We start from the raw sequence: 25,671 nt of genomic DNA on the forward strand, positions 1-25,671 counted from the left end.
TTAATCAAAGACAACTAACTTGCCCCCATTTACTTGCTGGTTTCTTTCCTTTGTTGGCAACACTTGATTATCTACAAGCCCTCCTGTCTTTGGCAAGAGTAGACAACTTCACAAGAAATTTCACTTTATTCAACTGAAAACATAAACATTTACAATGCTATATAGTTAAGTTAAAATTCTATGCCGAAAGGGATGAATAAATAATTCAAAAGAATTTGTTGGTTCTGTATTTGATTAATGCTTTGGTTTTATTAACTGTCAATGTGTACAAAATCCTATATTCATATATTCATACGACATTAGATTATACATACTGTTTCCAATGCATAATAAGAGTGATCCCTTTTAAGTTTTCTTACTACACAAAAAGTAAAAATGTGGGAATAATAACTGCATAGGAAAACTATGATTAAAGATTAATTTTTAGGAACACAAGTTAAATAATTTATAATAATTAACACAATAATTTGTAACAATCAATATAATAATAATGGATACAAAACTAACCAACAATACAAATTTGACTTAGTCCACAGCGCTCAATGATTTAAACAATAATAAATTATGTCACTTAAAATAAATCATACACGGGTTTAAAGATAAAAATATATTAAATACATATATCTCTATACAATATTACTATTAATAATAACTGATTTATAAATATTAACCAATTATTCAACAAGTCAAGTTTCTGTGAGTGACATGGCATAGAGCCTTGAAATATTTTTATTTTGAAGAAAAAACATATCACTCGGCACAATGAATGTTCAACCAAATCTATACAATGACATCTTTAACAATAAACAAGATTGGTGAGTGTCCAGGAAGGCAACTGTTGGTATTCCTGGAGCCATTGGAATGCATTGAGCAAGGTTCTAGACTATGGTGTCTCCAATGATGGTGATGATCCCACCCTGGGGGCAATGGCATTAAATCAGAATTAACTACTGAACAGCTAACACACTGGAGTAATAGATGAATAGCTTAAGCATAAGAAATAACTTAATTAGCAATTATTTTTAAATTAAAAAAGAAACACAGTTTTTAACATTGTTTTCAGTAATGATGGGAGAGAAAAAAATCAGTGCAATAATATTTCAAATTACATTGATTTTGATTACTTAACAGTTAACACATTCACTATTTGGTCTCACAACGTCCCTCATACAGAGCAGTGTGACGGCTGGTAGGCAACGTGTTAAATTTACTTATATCTTAAAAATTATTAAAGTATGAAATTTTGTATAGGCCCACAATTCATTTGCTATTTGACCAAAAATCATTAAAAATATATATTGGTTTCAAAATTGGGGCCATTTTAGCAAATATCCCATGGGGAATAAGCTATTACTGTGGATCTCATGGTGAAACCTGGGTCTGGGACCAATTATTTTTAATTTTGATGTTCGCAGAGGCCAAAAACACCATCTGTTCAAATTCATACACATATGTGTGTGTCTGTTAGCACAATAACTCAAGCAAAAATCATCTGATTTTAATAAAATGTTCGTACAAATGTGTAAACTTGCATTTATTTAAACAAGTTTAAAAACCAGCATGATGGGACCACGAGAATTTTGTGGGAGTTTTATAAGGTAAAAGTGGGTTTTTCTGATTGTTGTAATATTACATGTCATTCATTCATCATTAACATTAATTTCTCTATTATTTTGTATATTTTCTGCTGTAATGTTTGTTAATGTCCCTATTAATGTGTTATCAGTTATTTAATATGTTTCTCCTTGTTAATATGTATTATTTCATCCAATTTTGTTCAATGTTATATAATATTCCATCACCCCACAGAAATATCATCCTATTTTATGTTACAATATAATATTTATGTCAATTCTCACCATATCCTGTACTTATCAAAAGCCAACAATAATAAAATTTACTTAGTATCTATTATATTATTAAAGTGATACAATCAATTTTATGTAAACGATTAAGGCCATTTACCAGATAAAAATATAGGCATATGACATATCAAAATGAAGCTTAGAGTGTGTAGATTTGCCGAAAAATATTGATATGGTTAAACTCCCTAATGGCTCTGCCCTACAGGCTGATTTCCAAAGGGCTACGCCTTGCATGTTTTGGGATTTATCGTTATTAGATTAATTTAGTGAACAACAGCTGGCCAATGCAATTGACAATATAGTTTTCCTAAAGTTACCTAACAATGTACATGTTCTCTTGCTGATTTGAGAAAGCAAAGTGGCCAATTCGCTCATCAGTGAGACAATGTTAACATTGTCTCACTCTAATTACTTTGTCTCACTCCAGATTTTCAACGTGAATGCACAAAATAGTGAGCACGTAACATGCAGGCATCGTCGTATGCGCGCGAAATACGTTGGCAGCACTGGCTGTAAATCAGCTGTTGTACTGTTGTATTTGTCACTTAACATGTTAAAAGTTCACTTCTGTGTAAAAATAGGTTATGTTTCGTCAACAATTTATTTGTTTATGGTAACTGTAGGAAAAGTATAATGTGCAACTCGAGTTCAAAGTACAATTGCCTCACTCGAGAAACCATTCCTCACTCGCCTACGGCTCGTGAGTAAGGATTTCTCTCGAGTGAGTCAATTGCTCACTTTTCTCACTAGTTGCACAAATAACTATTGTTGTTTACATTTTTGTTTACTTATTTTATTATTTACTTTTATGATCTTAAAAGAGGTGCGGTGAATGGAACAGTGAAGCTACAAGTGAATGATTAAAGGTGTTCGAAACACGATGAATATGAGATTAAAAAACCATGTATGCTGTTCGTTCCAAGAGGTTGTCACCGATCCTTAACAGGTCGCCATTTCATTGAAAAGTATTAAAGTAAAGTAAAGTATTAAAGACGTCGTGAAAGAGAGCGGTGAGTTTAGGTAGGTACAACCGTACCCACCTCGGCCACCTTAGGACGTAAGGTAAGAAGGTTCCACTGCTTTTAACATCCTTTCAGATGACAATTTCTCAAACTTGGGCCTTTTAAATGAAATATAATGTCAAAGATGATTAAATTAATTTAATGGTGGCTTCTGTACATCCGTGAATTCGCGGGTAGAACCTCTTGTAATATATAAAATTGTTAGAAAATTGCAATATAATAATAACATCTTAAATATAGTATTACTTTTCAAAATTATCCAATGAAAATCAAAATTACTGTGGCAAGTGTCATTTATGTGAATTAACCAGCTGTACATTATTTCAACAATAGACATGGACTTCCTGAGCTTCAACCATTGTCTCTCCCTAGATCCTGCCAACTCTTGACATTCCATTTTTTTGTTTTGTCATGAGAGCATGAATCTCCCTGACTGCAAGCCCGGTACCTATAATTAAACATACCCGGGCCCCATGATGTAGGCCGAAGCTAATGCACCAACCTTTGGCACATCATGGGAGGATGACTTAACCCTCCGAGTGTCATGCGTCGCTGCAGCGACGCGTAACGCACTTTGTATAGTGTCGTGCGTCGCTGCAGCGACTCGCGAACACTGTTTACGGCGAAGGCTCTATGACTAACTGAATCGGACTGTACTGGATTGAGTTAGGTATCGTTCTGTCCGTAATATTCTAAGCTTTCTGCAGAGGTCTGTCTCTAAGCACTATTCATTTTAGTTCCGAAAATATTGTAGCAGACAGCTGACTGAGCTGACGTGCGTGTATTTGTAAACAGCTAGGTTACCCTCGGACCGATGACTGATGTGTTTTATTACGTTTATCATTGTTTTAGTGTTAAAAATCAAAAGTAGTGATATACGTGGTGCATTATAAGAAGATTTAAGTGGTTTTGAAGTGCTGGTTGATGATCCTGAAGAAGTAGGTAGTAATATTGATGTAAATTATCAGCCAGATTCCTAGCTATGGTTGGGCTATGCATTCTTAGCTAAACGCTATGTACTGAAATCTGTTTTTTGCCCATAACTTTTTTATTTGCAAATCTACTTCCTTATATTATTATAGATTTGTAATCCTCATAAAATTTAGAACAAAGTGGCTATTTTCAAATATTTATAGGCCTATAATTTATACAATTTCATTGAGCGCAAACTTATTTTTTTTTGAAAATTTTCGAAATTATACATTTTTTTACCTAAAAAATTTTTTTTTTTTAAATCTTCCTTATGTTTTATATATAATATTGAAGCCCAAGATTTTCCAAACAAAATGGTATATAGAACAGTATAATTAACATTGTTTTTAGGCTTCTCAGATCAGTTTTAATAAAACCTTGCAAATGAGCAAAAAATAGGCTGACATTAAGGCCAAAACACGTGACACTCGGAGGGTTAAGGTCATCAGGCTCACCGGCTGCCGAAGCAAACCCTTCGGAGAGAGGGTTTCCCCTCAATCCTAACCAGGGATACCGGCTATTTTTTTAAGCGTCACTCCACCTGGGTTCCCCCAGGTACAAAACCCAGAAGGACCATAATGGAATGCCCTGACGCATTTAGTGCAAGCAACTAGCCCAGTCAATGAATGCAATAAAACACCCTTTTTCGCAACTAAATGGTGGAAAGCTGGATTTTGTATATGTGATAGAACCACATGAGAGGTGTATTTTCCCAAACGTCCCCACTTCTACCCCTTGAGCTTTCCCCCCAAACCTAGAAATTGCAGTGTTTTACTTAATTGATCATAATTCGAATGCTATGTAAGCTATCGAGCTGCAAATTGTTTTGTTTGATTTTTGATTAGTTTTCCTACAACTTTTGTTTTTATAACATTTTTCTAAAACCAATACTTAGGGAGATATAGAATTTAAACTTCGTTAAAAGTGTCTTTTAGAGTGCAAAATTTTGTTTTTCTCTTTGTATACTTTTAAATAGAAATAATACGCAAATATGGTTCAAGCAAAAGTTTTAGTACGTTTTTCAAAGTTTACAAATATATTATTGGTTAGTCATCTAGGTGACCGGGTGAAGAGCTGGGCGTCGGCAAAGAGAGCTAGTGCGGGGTAGTTGAACACCTCTGCGCTGCGTCATCGCATCTAGCCCAGCCAATAAACGCACAAACTGCCTTTTTCCTTAGCTAAATAGTGGAAAGCTTAGTTTGTTATATGTGATGGAACCACTTAAGACGTGTATTTTAAAAAAGTTCCCGATTCTCCCCCTTGAGCTTCCCCCCCCCTCAACCCCCTCGAAACCTGGAAATTACAGTCGTTCACTTTACTGGATATAAATCAAATTCTACGCATGCCATCGTAGTGAAATTTGATTTGTATTATTTAATTTAGTTTATCTACGACTTTTGTACTAAAGGTTTTCTTATAAAACTATATCCAATGAGATATAGCATTTTAAATTTGTTTGATAATGTTTAAGTTTTAGAGTACACAATTTTGTTTTACCCGCAATATTTTTTTTTTTCAAATAAAATACGCAAAATGTTTCTAACAAAAATTTTAGTACGTTTCTTAAGGTTTATAAATATATATATTTGGTTAGTCGACTAAACGAACTGATGTAGTGTGGGGCGTCGGCAAAGACAGCGCGTGCAGGCTTCTTCAAAGCATCCGCGCAGCGCAGCTCCGCCCGTCGATGCGTCACGTCGTAGGTACCGACATCGCTAAGTTCTCTAACTGCGCCTCGCGGTCAGTAAAGATCCAAACAGTAAACTGCAAAAAATTTTAATTAGATGAAACCTAATCATTTGTACATTTCTTTAATGTATTGTTAGTTTTAACTCGTTTCTCATTTAAAATAATAATTTATTTAATTATTTCTGTCAACGGCTACACCTATTGACAATAATATACATGGATACATATATTACATTACATAAAGCTGGGTAAGAAACATACTGAACCCAATGATGAGATGACCCAATTCGCCTATGGGTCTATGGATGATTGGAGTGTCGAATTGAAATCTACCACCACTTACCATCTTTTATGTACATTTACAGTATTGTGAGTAACATTATAAGTGTAAATTTATGTTTTAAGTGTTAGGCTATAACACGTATTTTCTTTTATTTACTTTCCAATTAATTAATGTAATAAGGCATATATCCAAAAGTTATAAATAAGTAAGTAAACAACTACATTTTTGTCCCCATACATGCAGGCAAGACTATTTACGGGATACATACAGGCAGATTATTTAAATTTTCTTTCTTAACATATTGTGTAGATGTGTCAATCAAATTCGTTTTTTGTCTTAAAAATTGGCAGCAATGTATTACGAATCTGCTTAACAGCACTAATACGTGGTCGTGATCAATCGTTTTTAGAGACTCTATACTGTGATCTTGGAGACGATCTGTTCTCTAATATTTGATTGTTTTCATGTTATCTTAAAAATGAGTCAGCATAATAGTTCTTTATTGGTTTGTGGTAGACATTATGCAAACGTTTAACATTGCCAATAAAGATGAAGGCGCTTATTAAGTGTTTTAAAATCTCCTCTATATAGACTTAATAAAAAGTTAGTTTTAACATTGACTGGTTTTAATTTGTATTCCTTGCCATGATTAAAAATGACTTATAAATATTACCGACAGTTTTCTACGTTGCTACTGATATTATTTTAACACAGGCTTACAAAACTCATGGCAGAGCAGAAAGCTAACCCTTGCTAGTGGGAAGCGTGAAGAGAGGGGCATATCAATGATAGGAGGCAGTTTGTATCAAGGATTTGTGGGTCGACGAAAACTTTTTCACTGACCGCGAGGTGCTGCTTGGAAACAGATTGTTTTGGTAGTAAAGTAGGGTACAAATTAGGAAGTCTTAGAATTTGTATGAAACAGTTGAGAACTTAGCGGTGCCAGTCCTTATTATGCATCGACGGGCAGGGCTGTGCTGCTGTTTTAAGAAGCCTGCACGCGCTGTCTTTGCCGACGCCCATACTACATAAGCTTTTTTCAGTTGACTAACCATATATATTCATAAACCTTAAGAAACATACTAAAATTTTGTTTCTGACACATTTTGCGTATTTGTTTTTGAAAAAAAAATATATTGCGGGTAAAACAAAATTGTGTACTCTAAAACTTAAACATTATCAAACAAAGTTAAAATGCTATATCTCATTGGATATAGTTTTATAAGAAAACCTTTAGTACAAAAGATGTAGATAAACTAAATTAAATAATACAAATCAAATTTCACTATGATGGCATGCGTAGAATTTGATTTATATCCAGTAAAGTGAACGACTGTAATTTCCAGGTTTCGAGGGGGTTGAGGGGGGGGGAAGCTCAAGGGGGAGAATCGGGAACTTTTTTAAAATACACGTCTTAAGTGGTTCCATCACATATAACAAACTAAGCTTTCCACTATTTAGCTACGAAAAAAGGCAGTTTGTGCGTTTATTGGCTGGGCTAGATGCGATGACGCAGCGCAGAGGTGTTCAACTACCCCGCACGCGCTCTCTTTGCCGACGCCCAGCTCTTCACCCTGTCACCTAGATGACTAACCAATAATATATTTGTAAACCTTGAAAAACGTACTAAAACTTTTGCTTGGACCATATTTGCGTATTATTTCTATTTAAAAGTATACATAGAGAAAAAAAATTTTGCACTCTAAAAAAACACTTTTAACGAAGTTTAAATTCTATATCTCCCTGAGTATTGGTTTTAGACAAATGTTATAAAAACAAAAGTTGTAGGAACACTAATCAGAAATAAAACAAAACAAATTGCAGCTCAATAGCTTACATATCATTCGAATTATGATCAATTAAGTAAAACACTGCAATTTCTAGGTTTGGAGGGGGGTGGGGGGGAAAGCTCAAGGGCTAGAAGTGGGGACTTTTGGGAAAATACACCTCTCATGTGGTTCTATCACATATAAAAAATCCAGCTTTCCACCATTTAGTTGCGATAAAAAACATTTATTGACTGGGCTAAACACTCGGGACCTATCCAATCCCTGACAGGCAGAGCCCGCCATCAAAGCCAGGAAGAAGGGGACCACCAGCAAGCTGATGAAGGAACCCCAACCACCTATTTACACCACTACCCGATCGAGGCCTTACCCAGTTGCTGGGAAACCAGAGGTGACCAAGGCGATAGATCCCTGAACACCCCTAGCGGGCTTGAACCCAGCACCCGATCTACTTCGTTTGCCCGTCCAGCCCAACATCACTGCCAGGCCATCAGGGTTTCCCAAAAGGAGGCAGGAATAGAAGTGGGTCCCACCCGGATGAACCTATCCACCAAAGGTGGCGACACCCTTTGCTCAATTGAAGTTCCAGGGAGAACTCCCCACACTCTAGATAACCATACCTTCCGGTCTCAGAGACAGGGATTGGCTAATGGAGTGCGCCCAGCCGTTACCCTCACACTTAATAATTGTCCAAATTGTCCAATGAAAATTTGTCCTTAGTAATTTTACAAGATGGATGATGGTTACAAAATTTAGAGTCTTTGTCTTCACACTGTCAAGAGTTGGCCAGCCCCTTAGGGGGAGCCTCCAGTGACACTCCTTCCATTCAGGGTGGTGGGGTGTTTAGCTCTCAGTGATGCCGCTTCGGCCGCCTCTCCTCACCTACCTGTAACTGTGGTTGTGACTTGAGTTCTTCGGGCTCGTCCTACCTGTTGTGTTCGACTGACATTTTGCGAGGCATATCCTCGGCTCTGGAAGTAGCCTCGTCCTGGGAGGTGAAAAACCTAGCCACCAAAGGGGAGGTAACTGCTCGGTGTTGGTATCGGCTTTTCAAGTAGGCCATAGTCATGGACGTCTGGTAAGCGCCAGCCCCTTAGGGGGAGCCTCCAGTGACATTCTACCATCCAGGTTTGTCGGGTGTTTAGCTCTCGGAGAGGTGGAAGTGCGCCATCAATCTCCCATCTACCTGTGACTATGGTTCTTTGGGCTTCGGCCTGCTTGCTCTGTGCGACCAGCATTCTGTGTGGCATATCCTCGACTTTGGAAGTAGCCTTTCCTGGGGGTGAAATCGGGCAAGTACCCGTAAGCTCACGGGGACACTCAAGGGGAGCGTAACTTTCCGCAGTGTGAGGGTAACGGCTGGGCGCACTCCATCGGCCAATCCCTGTCTCTGAGACCGGAAGGTATGGTTATCTAGAGTGTGGGGAGTTCTCCCTGGAACTTCAATTGAGCAAAGGGTGTCGCCACCTTTGGTGGATAGGTTCATCCGGGTGGGACCCACTTCTATTCCTGCCTCCTTTTGGGAAACCCTGATGGCCTGGCAGTGATGTTGGGCTGGACGGGCAAACGAAGTAGATCGGGTGCTGGGTTCAAGCCCACTAGGGGTGTTCAGGGATCTATCGCATTGGTCACCTCTGGTTTCCCAGCAACTGGGTAAGGCCTCAATCGGGTAGTGGTGTAAATAGGTGGTTGGGGTTCCTTCATCAGCTTGCTGGTGGTCCCCTTCTTCCTGGCTTTGATGGCGGGCTCTGCCTGTCAGGGATTGGATAGGTCCCGAGTGTTGCTTGCACTAAATGCGTCAGGGCATTCCATTATGGTCCTTCTGGGTTTTGTACCTGAGGGAACCCAGGTGGAGTGACGCTTAAACAAGTAGCCGGTATCCCTGGTTAGGATTGAGGGGAAACCCTCTCTCCGAAGGGGTTGCTTCGGCAGCCGGTGAGCCTGATGACCTTAAGTCATCCTCCCATGATGTGCCAAAGGTTGGTGCATTAGCTTCGGCCTACATCATGGGGCCCGGGTATGTTTCTGAGCGCCAACGCATAAATTTCATCAAAGTCTTATTCCTCCAACAACAATTTTTTTTTTTTATTTAAAAAAAAGAGGTTGGCGGCCTCTTTTAACCTTGCACTTGCCTGTCCACATAGACTACAGATCTGTGCGTGGAACGTATTCAGCAAAGCAAGGGGTGAGCCGGTACAGTACAAAGGTGAACTGTACTGATAAAAGTTTGTGGCAGTGACCAGGATCCGAACCCACGACACTTCTGCCTTGGGCTCAAAGTCCGTGACGCTACCAACTGAGCCACCGACTCACCAACCGACGTTTTGCCGGATATTTTCATTAGAAATGCCGGAAATCACTTTGTCCCTCAAAGCGTCTTTCAAAAAGGTACTAAATTTACACGAACTAGCCAAATGTTTTATTCAACCACAAACTCCGCTATGCTTTCGCCCGGATTTTGCACACGAGAGTAGAATACATATCGCTCCGCCACAACCAACTTCTTGGGCGCATAATGTAATTTCAACAACCCTGCAAGTTCATCATAGGTCTTAGAATCTACCTCTACCGGTGATAATAAATCGGAAAGGACCGATAAAATCCTGGGACCAATAACTGTAATTAAAACCGACACCTCGTTCTCTTTCTTAACATTGTTCGCTTTGAAGAAATGTTTCAGGCGCAACAAATAGGGCACAATGTCCTCCTCACTTGGATTAAATTCCGAAATCCTGCCAACACTAATACTCGCCATTTTTAATCATCTCAACTCTAATAACGCACTAAAACAACAACTGTTATCGCGTACTACCCTAAATATGATAAAAAGGTTTATTACCGACTGCACCAAAATGTCGTAACCTAACCGTTACGTTAGAAAAGTGGACAGTAATTATGAAAGAACCACTTACGATCGCTGGTGAACATAGAAAAAGGAGCCGTGACGAATCATCCCACTTCAGGGCTCAGTGCACAGTGCAGCCACCCCGCAAAACATAATAACTCTTCTGTTACTAATAAATTATGACTGTTCATATGAAACTATAATGACTTCTACTACAAAAAGCAAACAAAGACGAACAACAAACTGTTTTTTACGCAAAAGATATGGTTGTACAGAGATACCTATCCTGTCACATGGATAACGTTATTCTGAATTTGTTTAAAAACCGGAATTGCTGGAACAGGCCGAATCGCAGTCAAGCCTATTTGGGCAACCTCGTGGGGACATTGCGAAAATCAATGTGAAAAGTCAAAATAGGCCTAAAACTTTCGTGCATAGGAGAAGTGAAAACCAAAATCCTAGAAACTCTTGTTGGAGGTGTGGTTCTGCGGGTCATTGGCCTAGTGCGTGTGCGTTCGCCAGTTACAAGTGTCACGGTTGTCAGAGAGTAGGTCATCTCTAGAAGGTGTGTAAAGCCAAGAAATCTTCTAGCTTCCATGGTAAAAAGTCGACACCTAGGATGGGGGTCCATCAAGTGGAGGAAGAGGTAGGCCTAGGCCTAGAAGTTCCAATGGCAGAGATAGGTTTGTACAACCTTAAATCAGGGCCAGACAATGGCTATAAGGTAGGCCTAGTGGCTAATAATGTATATTTAGAAATGATTCTAGATACAGGCAGTGCCTTGACTATATGTCCTTCTGAGATATTTTATGAAAAATCTCCTCCTCTTCTGCCTGAAAAATTTTCTTACCTCAAACTTAGGCCAGCAAATGTGAAACTTACTACTTATTCAGGACATGATGTACCTGTTCTGGGTCAAGTGAATGTCGATGTTAAATATAATAATCAGCAGGCGAGTTTGCCTTTGACAGTAGTTAGTTTATAAAGTAAGAGTCAACCGATTCTGTTGGGCCGAAACTGGTTAGGTCAGTTGAGGTTAGATTGGCAAAACGTGTTTTCATGTAAAGCCACTATGGATCATAGTTCTGATGTGGATATTGCTAAATTGAAGAGTAAATTTAGGTCAGTTTTTCAGCCTGGAACGGGCGAAATTAAGGGTGTTAAGGCTCATATTGTTTTGAAGGAAGGGACAGTCCCTAAGTTCTGTAAGGCGACACCAGTGCCTATTGCGTTAAGGGAGAAAGTTGAGATTGAGTTGGACCGAATGGTTCAAGAGGATGTTGCGTACAGAGTTACTAATTCACAGTGGAGCACTCCACTTGTGGTTGTCCCTAAGCCTAATGGTGTTAGGCTTTGTGCCGATTATAAAATTACCCTTAATCAGTGTATTGAAATGGAACATTATCCGCTTCCACAGGCTCAAGATATTTTTGCAACTCTAGGCGGTTGCTCAGTTTTTAGCTGCCTTGATCTTTCAAATGCGTATCAGCAATTGGCGGTAGCGGATGAATCGCAACATCTGTTAACCTTAGCCTAAGGCCAATTGCCTTTGCATCGAAAACGCTAAGCTCCAGTTAACGGAATTATTCCCAGTTACATCGGGAGGCTCTGGCTTTCATCTTTGGAGTCAAAAAGTTTCATAAGTATATATATGGACGACATTGTATTTTACAGACTGATCATCAGCCGTTGACGGCTATTTTTGGCTCTAAAAGGGGCGTTCCTAGTATGGCGGCAGCTAGGCTGCAGAGATGGGCCTTGATTCTATCGGCATATGATTTGGAGGTTAGGTACCGGAAGGGAGTGGATGTCCCTCATGCTGATGCGTTGTCTAGGCTACCCTTCGCAGAAGCGGAACCTATAGAGCTGGATGCTAATTTTGTTCCACATGTAGATATTTGTACAGAAGTGATGAACAATTTCTGTGTTGTCAAGGACATTGCACCTATTACTGCCTTGCATATAGGTAAAATGACGGATAAGGATCCGATTCTTTCGAAGGTCCGAGATTTTGTGATGTACGGCTGGACGAGCTTGGTTGAGCCGGAACTAGCCATTTTTCTAAGGAAGAAGGACGAGTTGTCCGTGGAACAAGGTTGTTTGCTTAGGGGTTCTCGTGTAGTGATTCCAAAGAAACTGTATTCATCTGTGCTTCAAATGTTGCATGATCAACACCCGGGAGTTACACGCATGAAGATGCTGGCTAGAAGTTATGTCTGGTGGCCAGGCATGGAGAAGTCGATTGAAGACGTGGTGGCCCACGTCAGTTAACTAGGAATTTGATACCTAAAGTACCGTTGCAGCAATGGCCTACAACATCAACCCGATGGCAGAGGATACACATTGACTTTGCAGAGGATCCAGAGTCGAGACAGCAACTTTTAGTTTTGATTGACACATACTCTAAATGGTTAGAGGTATTTATCATGAGTTCCATGAATTCTTCCAAGGTTATCGAGAAACTCCGTACCATGTTTTCATCGTATGGATTGCCTGTCAAACTGGTGTCAGACAACGGAAGATCTTTTACTAGTCAAGAGTTCAAAACCTTTTTGCATAACAACAATTGCAGAGAGAAGTGTTCAGAAGGTCAAGAAAAACCTTTTGCGTCAAGTGATCGAGGAACATCAGCGTTCTCAGCGTACCACTCTTCAAATGAAATTAGATAATTTCTTGTTTGCGTACCGCAACACTCCAAATACAGTTACTGGCTTAACCCCTGCAGAAATGTTCCTGTCTTGGAAGCCTCGTACACAGTTGGTTATGTTAAAACCCAATCTCCAGTCATCCATTGATCAAAAACACAGGGAACAAAAAAACGCAGCTGATAGGCTTAGGGGAAGAAGCAGATTTTTCTCAGAAGGTCAGGCAGTCTATGTCAAAACTGTCCGAAATGAAAAGATATCTTGGGTTCCTGGCAAAATAATTCTAAAGAGAAGTCCGGTCACCTATCTGGTGAGTGTTATTGGTGGGAAACCCCGATTTTGTCATGCGGATCACTTGAGAGCTCGGTATGCAGAAGAGGAGGAGATTTTTGTATCACCCAAGGATCCCGTTGTATCACCCCAAGTACCCAAGAATTCACCCCCGCCGGAGGATCGACCAACTAGTCCCCTGATGATGTCACCTGTACCTAGGCCTACTACCAGTCCCAGGGAGAGCCTAGGGCAAGCCCAGCCTCAGCCAACTCCTGCGTCGCCGCTAGCACAGTGCAGCCCACCACCCTCGCTGAGGAAGTCTGGACGGACTGTGCGAAAGCCTCACAGGCTGGACTTGTAAAATTAAAATTATTAATGAATAATGGGAAGAAGAAATTTTGGTTGCATTTTATTGAAAGTGAATTTATTTTATTTTGGAAGTTGAGTTAATTTTGAATTTATGATATTGATTTTTTTTTATGGGGAAGACGAGTGTAGTAGAAGTCATTATAGTTTCATATGAACAGTCATAATTTATTAGTAACAGAAGAGTTATTATGTTTTGCGGGGTGGCTGCACTGTGCACTGAGCCCTGAAGTGGGATGATTCGTCACGGCTCCTTCTTCTATGTTCACTAACGATCGTAAGTGGTTCTTTCATAATTACTGTCCACTTTTCTAACGTAACGGTTAGGTTACGACACTTTTGTTGATGTTATTTTCAATAAATAATTTGAATCACTCCAGAGGTTTAACATGAAAAGGCAGCAAACATATCATTGTTTGTGAATAAATACTGGTTTACTAAGGTAGCTTTGGTCTTGTGGTTAATGAGGATAAATAAAAGCTTCCATGATTGGAATTTTAGAAATTGTCTCTGTCAAATAAATATGAAAAGGCAAATATAGGTGTATTGTGAGATAAGCTTATTTCTTGGCCAAAACCGCTAAATTATCCCAGTTATTGTTTAACAAAATGAGTGTAAAGTAAAGGCATCCCATTGAAAAAACTTAACCCTAGATTAGTTTCTGATCAACATAAAAAAAATACTGTAAGTTTATGTGGTGGTATTCCTCCTAAAGGTGCGATTGATTTTATATATTCTATCAAAATAGGCCTAATCATCGGCTGATTCCTAATTCTTTTAGCGAATTTCCCTATAGGGAAGTAGCTATTACCGTAGGTGGCACGATAAGACCTAGACCCGGGACCGATTTACTTTTTCATTTTGATGTCCCCAGAGGCCAAAAACACCATTCGTTCAAATTTTTATATATGTATATATATATAGACTTATATATATATATATATATACGTCCGTGAACGCGATAACTTGAGTAATTTTTGTCCGATTTTGATGAAATTTGGTTTAAAGGTGTAAAGCGGGATAAACTTGAATGAGTTCGCAAACCAGCACGATCGGACCATGGGAACGGGGCTTTACGGGGGGTTTTATGGGGTAAAAATAGGTTTTTCTCACTTTTGACCCTCAAAACACAAAATTTCCCGATTTCTCTTAAGACCTTTTTAAAGAGCTTAAAAAAACAAATAATTTAGTAGCTGCGGCGGGGGTATTTTGCAACTGGTTAGGGCTCCATTACCCAGTTAACGAAACCAATCATGAAATTAATTTTCATCAGCATCTTCGACATCCATATTTTTGGATAACGGAACTACCTCTAGGTTTTACTATTATACAGGGTGGTAAAAAAGTCCCAGGACAGTTAAATATTTCAAAAAATAATGTAGATAGAGCTACAATACTTGGTACAAAGTTACAGGGCATAAAACTCCATTTTAACACATATTCAGTGATCCAATAACTCTTCAGGGGGACGGCCCACAAGGAGTCGGAAGAAAATCTTAAACGGAAGCATAGGTCGATATGCACATCAAATTAAAGGTCTTTTTAGTAGAATACAATGCCGCAAACTGCACTTCAAAAGGTTGATCCTGCGCAAAATGGCAGATGTTCAAAGATTTCTTAAATCCGCCATTTTGAATCTTTGAACGACTGCCAGTTTTTACTCAGGCATTCTTTTGAGCTTGAATTTACGGCATCGTAATCTACTAGTGAAGACCTTTAATTTTAAGTGCATATCGATCTATGCTTACGTTAACAATTTTCTTCCGATTCCTAGGGCTGTGCCCCCTGAGGAGTAAGCGTATAATAGCAATGTAAATTAAATGAATCTTTGAACAACTGTCATTTTGCGTGCGATTTGCGGCATTGTATTCTATTAAAAAAGACCTTTAATTTGATGTGCATATTGACCTATGCTTCCATTTAAGATTTTCTTTCGATTCCTTGTAGGCCGTCCCCCTGAAGAGTTATTGGAACACCGAATATGTGTTAAAATAGAGTTTTATGCCCTTTAACTTTGTACCAAGTATTGTAGCTCTATCTACATTATTTTTTTATATGTTTAACTGTCCTGGGACTTTTTTACAACCCTGTATATGGATGCTCCCTTTACCACCGTGCATGCTATATTATTTGGACTTAATCGCCAAACAATTTTATTTTTCCAATTGAAACTTGCCATAATGAACAAATACCTGTACGAACCTATTTCATCTTTATTCCCAGGTTGTTTTCTAAGAGTAGCCTTTGAGGTAATTCCACTTCATACAAAATATAAACACTACAATAAATCTCAAATATAAATGTTAGTAAATTTAAAAAAAAGTGTAGAATAAATCTTTAACATATGTTTTGAAATCAAAACAAAGCAGAATTTTCCCTTTTAAGTTTGAATAATTTATTATTTAGTCAATGTTGTTATTTCATGTTAAACATTACTTCAACACAACAATAACCTTCAAATTAGAAGAAAAAACTTTGTTATTTTTTCAGTCATTAGAAGCTCAATTCCTTCTCCTATGATTCTACTACTTATCATACACATTACTAATTTACTTAAAAATACACAAGTTTGCAAATTGCACAGTAAAATAATTGATTTCAACATTCTAAGACGTAACTAAAAAGTCTTAATTATTCTAGGTAACGTTTTATATACATACAGTACATTGCAGTTGCAGAATTGATTGGCAAATGAGTAATCCAAATGTAATATTGCTTATTTGCTTAATGATAAATCACGATCAGCTGTATTGAAGTAAACAAAAATCAGCAGTAAATGGCTTCTAATGCTATTCTTATGGAGAACATTTTACGTTGTATCCAATTTTGTGATAACATTTTGAGGATTTCACTATTTTTCCCGCCGTCACGGGATAAAGACCTTTAATTTGAGCCCTCTCCTGTTGTTCTACGACATCCCAGTCGCCCACACTTTTGACACAAAGAATCGCCTTACGTAATTAATATGTAGATAGATATATATATGTTACACTCAATCCCCAAATTCGGACAATGTCCGAAATTTCTACCCACTCCGCGATGTGGATAGTGTAAAATACCCACGTCGCGGAGTGAGCATTTTATTTCGGACATTGGCCGAAACGAAATGCGCAGACCGCGTTGTGGGTAAACTGATTTACTCAAACGCCGAAGTCGAAACCTTTTTCGGCGATTGAGCAAATTCCAAATACCCACACACGATGTGAGCGAAAGTGATTGCCCACGTCGGGTAGTGGGCATTTCTAGTTTGCGCAAACGCCAACTAGTAGTTTATAAACACCCGTATACCCATAAATCTACATGAAATCCACAATCACTAGGTAAAATAAATGCAAATTTTGTTTGTGATTCTAATTATTTATTGTATAAATAGCATTTTAGAAAATACAAGAAAACTGAAAATTACCAAATAGGAACAAATATAAAAAGGTCCATTACACATATTGAAATAATGTTTTTCCGCTTTACAAAAATAGGAGTAGCCTTAAAACGCTGATTATCACACAGTTATTGTTACATCTTTCTTTTACTTATTGGCACAAGAGGTGCTACCATGGCATTTAAAATTGCGTTTTACATTTGACTTAATACATTTACATGATTTACTCAAACAGTTCTTCTTGCAACCATATCTTATAAGACCTTGTTTTTTTAAGAGGTTGACGACCTCTTTTAACCTCTGATTTGCCCGTCCACATTGGCCTCTGACGTCTTGATTGGCTCGTTTGACAGACCAAAACAATATCTCACAAGAGGTAATCACTGAACATATATTAACTTGATCACGTGCGTATCACTACAGGACAGCAACAGTAAAGAAAATACAATGCAGGTGCAGGTCCGTCCATCCTAATCGCAGATAGTGCAAATGGTGAGGGGTGACATGTCTAAACGTAAATTCGGCATTTGCACAAACTAGAAATACCCACAACCCGACGTGGGCAATCCCTCTTGCTCACATCGTGTTGTGGGTATTTTAAAATTGCTCAATCGCCGAAGAACGTTATGACTTCGGCATTTGAGTAAATCAATTTACCCACAACGCGGTCTGGGAATTTCACTTCGGCCAATGTCCGAATAAAATGCTCACTCCGCGACGTGGGTATTCCACACTATCCACCTCGCGGAGTGGGTCGGACATTGTCCGAATTCGGAGATTGAGTGTAACATATATATATTGTTTGGATCAAACTTGGCAAATTTATTTTAAGCTAAGCTATTGACATTTACTACACCCTTTATTACCCTCCCAGAAGCAGCAAACCTAAGTGGGTACTCTTTAAACCTAATGTTATAAATAACTTCTTGATCAGCATTGTACGTGTTAATAAATTTACGGCAAGTAAATCAAAGAAACGTCTTATAACACTTAAAACATATATTTACGCTTATACTGTTACTCGCAAGACGGTGAATATACAGAAAAGATGGTAAGTGGTGATGGATTTCGCCTATTGGGTCTGATGATGATTGGAGTGTCCAGTCGAAATCGATCACCACTTACCATACTTACCGTACGAAGTACGGGTTCTCTGCTAATATATATATATACCCCCCCCCCCCGCTGCAGCAAACCTGCCGACTAAGCAAATTTCCATTTGCCTGGATTGATTTTCAATTAATCTATTAAATTAACATTTACGTTTAACGCGTACCTAGGTTAAGTGCTACAGAAAAACTAATAAAGTGTGTTTTTTATTAAAATATCAATAGCTTAATATGAAATAAATAAATCCGCCAAGTTTGATAAAAACATATCCATAAACAATCCAACAACAAAATTGTACAATATTCTCCATAAGAATAACATGGGAATTTTAAATTAACAATTTTTTGCATTTTCAAACACTTTGATATACTAAATTATTTTTTTTTTTAGCTCTTTAAAAAGGTCTGGAGTAAAATTTATAAATTTTGTGTTATAAGGACAAAAAATTAGAAAAACCCATTTTTACCCTATAAAACCCCATTCCCAAGGTCCAATCATGCTGGTTCGCGAACTCATTCAAGTTTATCCCGCCTTACACCTTCAAACCAAATTTTATCAAAATCGGAAACAAATTACTCAGGTTATTGTCCGGACGGACACACACATCTATTATCTATTATATTATTATAGTGATACAATCAAATTTTATGTAAACGGTTAAGGCCATTTACCAAATAAAAATATAGGCATATGGCATATCAAAATAAAGCTCAGAGTGTGTAGATTTGCCGAAAAGTATTGATATGGACAAACTCCCTAAGGGCTCTGCCCCACAGGCTGATTTCCAAAGGGCTACGCCTTGCATGTTTTGGAAATTAACGTTATTCGATTAATTTAGTGAACAACAGCTGGCCAATGCAATTGACAATAGTTTGTTTGATTACATTTTTGTTTACTTATTTTATTATTTACTTTTATGTTCTTAAAAGAGGTGCGGTGAGTCATAGACAAAAAGAATTAATTCTTTTTGTCTATGGGTGAATGGACAGTGAAGCTGTTTTGTAGCTGTTTGATACAAGTGAAAGGTGATCGAAACACGATGAATATGAGATTAACAAACCATGTATGTTGTTTGTTCCAAGAGATTGTCGCCGATCTTTAACAGGTCCCCATTTCATTGAAAAGTATTAAAGTAAAGTATTAAAGTATTAAAGACGTCGTGGAAGAGAGCTGCGAGTTCAGGTACATTTGTACCCACCTCGGCCACCTCAGGACGTAAGGTATGAAGGTTCCACTGCTTTTAACATCCTTTACGATGACAATTTCTCGAACATGGGCCCTTTAAATGAAATATAAAGTCAAAGTTGATTAAATTAATTTAATGGTGGCTTCTGTACACCCGTGGATTCGCGGGTAGAACCTCTTGTATATATATTATATGTCTACATATCTATATCTCTAAGGTATATTATTTGTAGACCAATTTTAATGTTTAAGGTGTCAAAAGATTCGTCTTAATATGTAGTTTTGCAATAAGGTTTTAGAATTTTAAAACTCTTCTCTTATGGGCGTGAGACCCTCTCAAAAGTCGGGTTTTCCCCATAAGAAATACATAGAACAAATTTACTTCAATTGAGAAAAAACGCAAATGGATTGTTTACTTCTAGGTTATGTTGCCAGTTCCTCGGACAAACTTTTAAAATTTTTTGACTGAATTCACCTACACAATCCAGACATTTCAAGTCAAAAATAAAGTTTCAAAAACTAATTTACTATTGAAAGTTTTAGTGGCAATATTAGACCAAACATAAGTGAAGGAATTAGTGTTTATGTATTCAACGATCACGGTCATGTATTCAACGGTGTTATGGTCAAGTTTATTTTTATGATTTAGGAGAGGCAAATAATATATGTTGTTCAAAAAGAGAAAATGAAAATTGCTATCCAAATCTTATAGCTACAAGAGTTAACCTATTTTGACGAATGAATGGGCCTATTTCGACACTTTCAAAACTTTGGGACTGGTATTAAGAGAAACTCCACTAAACAACGTAAGAATGTTCTGATGCGGGACATATACTGTGACTGACAGACAACACGTTAAAATACGTTAACCAACTTTCAATGGTGTTGCTGCTTTAGCCTATTCAAAGCAGATTATGGCTGTCCAGTTGGTAAGCCAGAGTTTGTGGGTAAAAAATGGAGCACAGGAAATGGTTGATATCACCCCACTTTTCAGGATTCTCTACGGAGAAAATTTGTTTGATTAGGGGGATGTCTCAAATCAAAGAAATAAAATGACCCAACTTAAATTACTTAACACAGGTTATCAGTAAGGTAACAGTTTTCTTCAATTCTCAATGCTGGAAAAACTTTGTTGCAACATGCTAACTCGAATTGAAGCAGATCGTTTAGCATTCATTAGAAGTTATCAGTTAAAACTGAGAGCAGAAATAATGTAGGTGAACCTTGACGACGCAAATCGAGATATTTAAAATTAGTTTCTAACAAGTGTTTAAACAACTCTTAAGATGTAACTAGAATTACTTGAATTTAAGCATGATGTTTTCCTCGGCGTTATGTTTCATACTATGCGGCCCATTGAGCCGCACGGGCTTCTAGTATCTATATATTAATTACATAAGCTGATTCTTTGCGTCAAAATTGTGGGGACTGGTAAGTCGTAGAATGACAGGAGAGGGCTCAAATTAAAGGTCTCGATCCCATGACGGCGGGAAAAATAGTGAAATTCCCAAAATTTTAACACAAAATTAGATATAAGGTAAAATTTTCTCCATAAGAATAGCATTCTGCTGATTTTTGTTTACTTCAATACAGCTGATCACGATTTATCACTAAGCCGGTACCATTGACTATTGGATACAGAATATGACATCCCAATATATGGATCAGCTGTTTCCAATTTTTTACTAAAAAGGAACGTAGTTGTGTGAGCCAGTCACAGATTGCGCTAGTGTCTAAAACTCTATTTTGTACCTTATTAGCGAATTTCCCATATAGGGAATAAGCTATTACCGTAGGTCTCATGGTAAGACCTAGACCCGGGACCGATTTACATTTCGTTTTGAGGTCCCCAGAGGCCAAAAACACCATCCGTTCAAATTCATATATATATATATTTATATATGTGTCCGTTAGCGCGATAACTCGAGCAAAATTGATCCGATTTTGATGAAATTTGGTACAAACGTGTAAACCTACATTTATTCGAACGAGTTTGCGAACCAGCATAATCGGACCATGGGATCAGGGGTTTATGGGGGGTTTTATGGGGTAAAAATGGGTTTTTCTCATTTTTGACCCTAAAAACTTTAAATTTCTAAATTTCTCTCTAGACCATTTTGAAGAGCTTAAAAATACAAATAATTTAGTATATTGAAGTTTTTTTGAATGTTCATTGACTACGGAGAAAATTAAAGAAATTGTAAATTTAAAATTCCCATGTTATTCTTATGGAGAATAAATAAACTGTTCTAGTTTGCTTGTTTATGGATATATTTCAATCAAATTTGGCAATTTGGCTTATTTCATACTAAGCTATCAATATTTCAAATGAAAAAACACGCCTCAACATCTTTCCCGTAGCAGCAACCTAACTGCTCACTAAAATTAATGTTATTTAAATAGGAAATAAATCTGAAAATTTATAGGGAATATTTTAGTAGAAATCAAGCCGGGTGAATGGAAATTCGCTTAGTATGCAGGTTTGCTGCGACGGGGGTATTTGTTACTGACATAGTTGCTGGGTCACAACAGTTGCTATAGCTCATAATCAGTCATTCCATCAGTTTGACTTGGTAAACCCATCGTGTAATCGGCAGAAATCAGTAATTTAGATCAGCGCAATCTGCAGGTGGCTCACATCAACTAAGACAAATTTGATTAAAAACCTGGCTACAACTTTAACATGGGGATGGAATGTCCAGTTGTTTTATTAATAGTCAAAGCCGGTACGCAATATTAACATTTGGATGACTTAATTGCCAGTCAAATCTGCAATGTACTATACAAAACAACGTTACCTATAATAATTAAGACTTTTTAGTTATGTACGTTGTAGAATGTTGAATTAAATTATTTGACTGTGAAACTTAGCAAATTTGTGTATTAGCGAATTTCCCATATATATAATAAGCTAATAAGCTATTACCGTAGTACTCATGGTAAGACCTGGACCCGTGACCGATTTACTTTTTCGTTTTGAGGTCCCTAGAGACCAAAAACACCATCCGTTTAAATTCATATATATATATATTTATATATGTGTCCGTTAGCGTGATAACTCGAGCAAAAATCATCCGATTCTGATGAAATTTGGTACAATCGTGTACACCTATGTGTATTCGAACGAGTTCGCGAACCAGCATGATCGGACTATGGGAACAGAGGTTTATGGGGGGTTTTATAGGGTAAAAATTGGTTTTTCCCATTTTTGACCCTAAAGACATAAAATTTAGCAATTTCTTTCTAAACAATTTTGTAGAGCTTAAGAAAACAAATAATTTAGTATATTGAAACATTATTATTCGCCTACTGGTTGTGGAGAAAATTCCAAAAATCTGTAAATTTAAAATTCCCATGTTATTCTTATGGAGAATAAGTAAACTGTTGTAGTTTGCTTGTTTATGAACATATTTTGAGCAAATTTGGAAAATACATTCATTTCATACTAAACTATTACATTTTACAAAAAAACACTTTTTTACCCTCCCTGTTGCAGCAAACTCATTAAACAGCAAGTACTCGTTAAACGAATGTTATTTAAATAGGCAGTAAATGTGATTTTTTAAGGAGACATTTTGGTGTATATCCAATCAGGCAAATGGAAATTCGCTTTCGCTGCAGGTTTGCTGCGGCGGGGGTATTTTTAACGTTTAACATGAAATAACCACATTGACTAAATAATTAACGATTCATGATTAAATGGAAAACTTCTGCTTTGTTTTTATTTCAAAACTAGATTTATTCAACACTTTCTTTGTAAATTTACTAACATTTTAAATTTGGGATTTATTGTAGTCTTTAGTCAATATTTTGTATGAAGTGGAATAGCCTCAACGGCTACTCTTAGAAAATAACCTGGGGATAAAGATTTACTGTAAAGGTTCATACAGGAAATATTGCAACCTCCTAGACGTATTATAAGCACTGAAGAGACAATTGAGGGAATATTATTTTGAGGGGAAGTGGTGTGTAGGCCATTTTTGCTCTCAGTGCTCTTTAGTTTAAATCCCACTTATGTGGTTGGTCGGTTTGATCGATTATGATGGTACAGACCTGTCGTTGTTCTGGGGTCATATAATTGGGTTCAGTTCGGTTTCAGTTCCTATTGGGATAATTATTTGAATTTTGTGGAAATCTGCCTTGTGGGTATGGGAACCAGTTTTGTTGGTTTGGCCGGTTATTGTATTGTTGGTTGTGGTTGTATGGTCGATTGTTTTGTTGATACTTCATGTCATATCTTGGTCGGTATGCATTTTGGTTGATGTTATTAGTGCGGTCAGGATATATGTTTTGTGGTTGTGTGTTATAGTGAGGCCTTGGTTCATTTCGGTTTGTCGCTGGTGTATTGTGTGATGGGGAATGGTTTTGTTTATTCCGGCGATTTCCGTCTTTTATATCTTCACGCTGGAGGATCGATTCAAATGCAAATATTGTGTTGATATTCTGTACTATCCGGGCATCTTGTATTACTTCACTGAAGTGATCGCTTAGCAATGTAATAATTTCTTCATCAGTCAAAGGTGGGGACATTGATTTCAACGTTATGACTCTCTCTATAAAGTATTCTGAGCGGGTCAGTTTTCCTACGGTACCTCTCGTTTTCCAATCTATGTCGAATTCCACGCTGTACTGATTGGCTCCAAAATTTCATGAGAAACATGCTCTCAAACTCATCCCATGTATTAATATTACTTTTGATAAGAGAAAACCATTGTGAAGCGCTCCCTTCTAAACTCATCTCTATCGTATCAATTAAGAATTCTTTAGGGTCGGTTGTGGGACTCTGGCGAACCAAATTGCGACAATAATATTTTTGTAGTTTGTTTAAGAACTCTTTGGGGTTGTGTGCTCGTCCAGTGAATTTAGGTACGTTTGAGTCAACATTAGTTCCGCTACCGCAAGATACATAAATGTTAGGGGTAAATGTACTCTGATGTTTAACAGTGGCTTCGTGTTGTAGAGATTCAATCTTGTTATGATGTTCACTTAGTGTCGGTTTCATATTTTCTATTAATTCAATGTTTTGTTCAACTTTGTCTTGATTTGCTTTAATCTGTGGTTCTAGTTGTTCTTGAATCCGTTGAGTATTTTCACTTACTGTGTGTCTGAGTTGTTTATGTTGTGTTTCATATGTTTCCTGAATTTGACTTTTAATATTATTTAAATTAGTATTCATAGTCTGGCTCATCTCTTCCCTAATAATTTGATTTTGGGTATGGACTATGTCATTTACTACAGTTTTATGGGCATGTAGATCTGCTTTCAGGTAGATTTTTAGATTATATGAGCTTTTGGCAACTTGGGTAGTTAATTTAGATTCAATTGATTTCATTTCCTCTGATTGTTTTTGTTGATTTTCCGTCACATAGTTTAATTCCAATTGTAGTTTATTTTGTGATTCAGTGATAGATTCAATTTTAGTATCGAGGATTCTATAGTGGGACTTTATTTCATTTTTAATAATGGTTTTCAACGATATCATTTTGTTATCCAAAGATTGGAATAGCGTTTGAATTTGGGCCATAAAGTCGGGTAGTTGAGTGACGGTACTTGTTGTAGCGTGATGAGAAGCTCGCTGTGATTGATCGTCATGAAACTGTGTTGTGATTGGCTGTTGTGTTTCGGTTGCCGTCATAAGGAATGTAGGCCTATCAGCTGTCATATTCATTCCCATCATTCCTTGTTCATCGTTCACCGGGATGTTGATTTGGTTAGTAAAATTTGTTTGCTTTGCGGCTAGGGCTACAATTTCTGATGACTCAGAACCGTGGAATGATCCCTCGTCGAAGGATTTGTTTTCTGAGTGTGATTTTTCAGGGCTTCTCGCTGTTAGTGTGCATGATTCATCTTCACTAATAATATCGCTGGTGATAGTGTTTGTGTGAATTTCAATGTTGTTGTCCTCTTGATTATTATTGTCACTATCCCCGCTATTTTCCTAGAGGGTTTAGGGTTTGGGCGTAAATTGTATTGACTCGTCATCTTGGATATCTTTAACTAACAGGTGACTGATAATTATGAAACAGGGGGGGAATCTTAACTTATAGATATCTTTATAATAATACAACATTCTTATAGGCTATTCTTAGTTTAACCTAAAAATCGCTATTTCAAACACATAAGCTAGGCCTACTTGTATTATTAGCAAGGTTTGGTCAATAAGAGAGTCCCACTCGTTGCGGCGCCAATTGCAACCTCAGGGTTTAGGGTTAGTGCTAGGAACTCTCTTTATTTTCCAATTTCCTTGCTA

At 37.5% G+C, this 25,671-nt stretch overlaps 4 protein-coding genes across 4 annotated transcripts in view; 3 read left to right on the plus strand and 1 right to left on the minus strand.

Annotated features, from left to right (window-relative positions):
- Positions 1-214: 214 nt before the first annotated feature.
- LOC128987002 (WD repeat-containing protein 20) overlaps positions 215-25,671 on the minus strand; it is a 44,373-nt gene continuing 18,916 nt past the window's right edge. The window contains exon 4 of the mRNA XM_054407644.1: positions 215-917. The gene's annotated coding sequence lies outside the window, so the exon portion shown is untranslated. The remainder of the gene's footprint in view (positions 918-25,671) is intronic.
- LOC128984003 (uncharacterized protein K02A2.6-like) lies at positions 11,536-12,000 on the plus strand. The gene has a single exon (XM_054403285.1). The coding sequence runs from the start codon at positions 11,536-11,538 to the stop codon at positions 11,998-12,000; it is 465 nt and encodes a 154-aa protein (XP_054259260.1).
- LOC128984004 (uncharacterized protein K02A2.6-like) lies at positions 12,192-12,734 on the plus strand. The gene has a single exon (XM_054403286.1). It carries the CDS (start codon positions 12,192-12,194, stop codon positions 12,732-12,734), a length of 543 nt encoding a protein of 180 aa, XP_054259261.1.
- LOC128984005 (uncharacterized protein K02A2.6-like) lies at positions 12,948-13,742 on the plus strand. Its single transcript, XM_054403287.1, has one exon. The coding sequence runs from the start codon at positions 12,948-12,950 to the stop codon at positions 13,740-13,742; it is 795 nt and encodes a 264-aa protein (XP_054259262.1).

The sequence above is a fragment of the Macrosteles quadrilineatus genome, unplaced genomic scaffold (genome assembly GCF_028750875.1).
Source record: "Macrosteles quadrilineatus isolate MER2022 unplaced genomic scaffold, UCM_ALF_1.0 Scaffold_2__2_contigs__length_208266976, whole genome shotgun sequence".
Taxonomy (NCBI): domain Eukaryota; kingdom Metazoa; phylum Arthropoda; class Insecta; order Hemiptera; family Cicadellidae; genus Macrosteles; species Macrosteles quadrilineatus.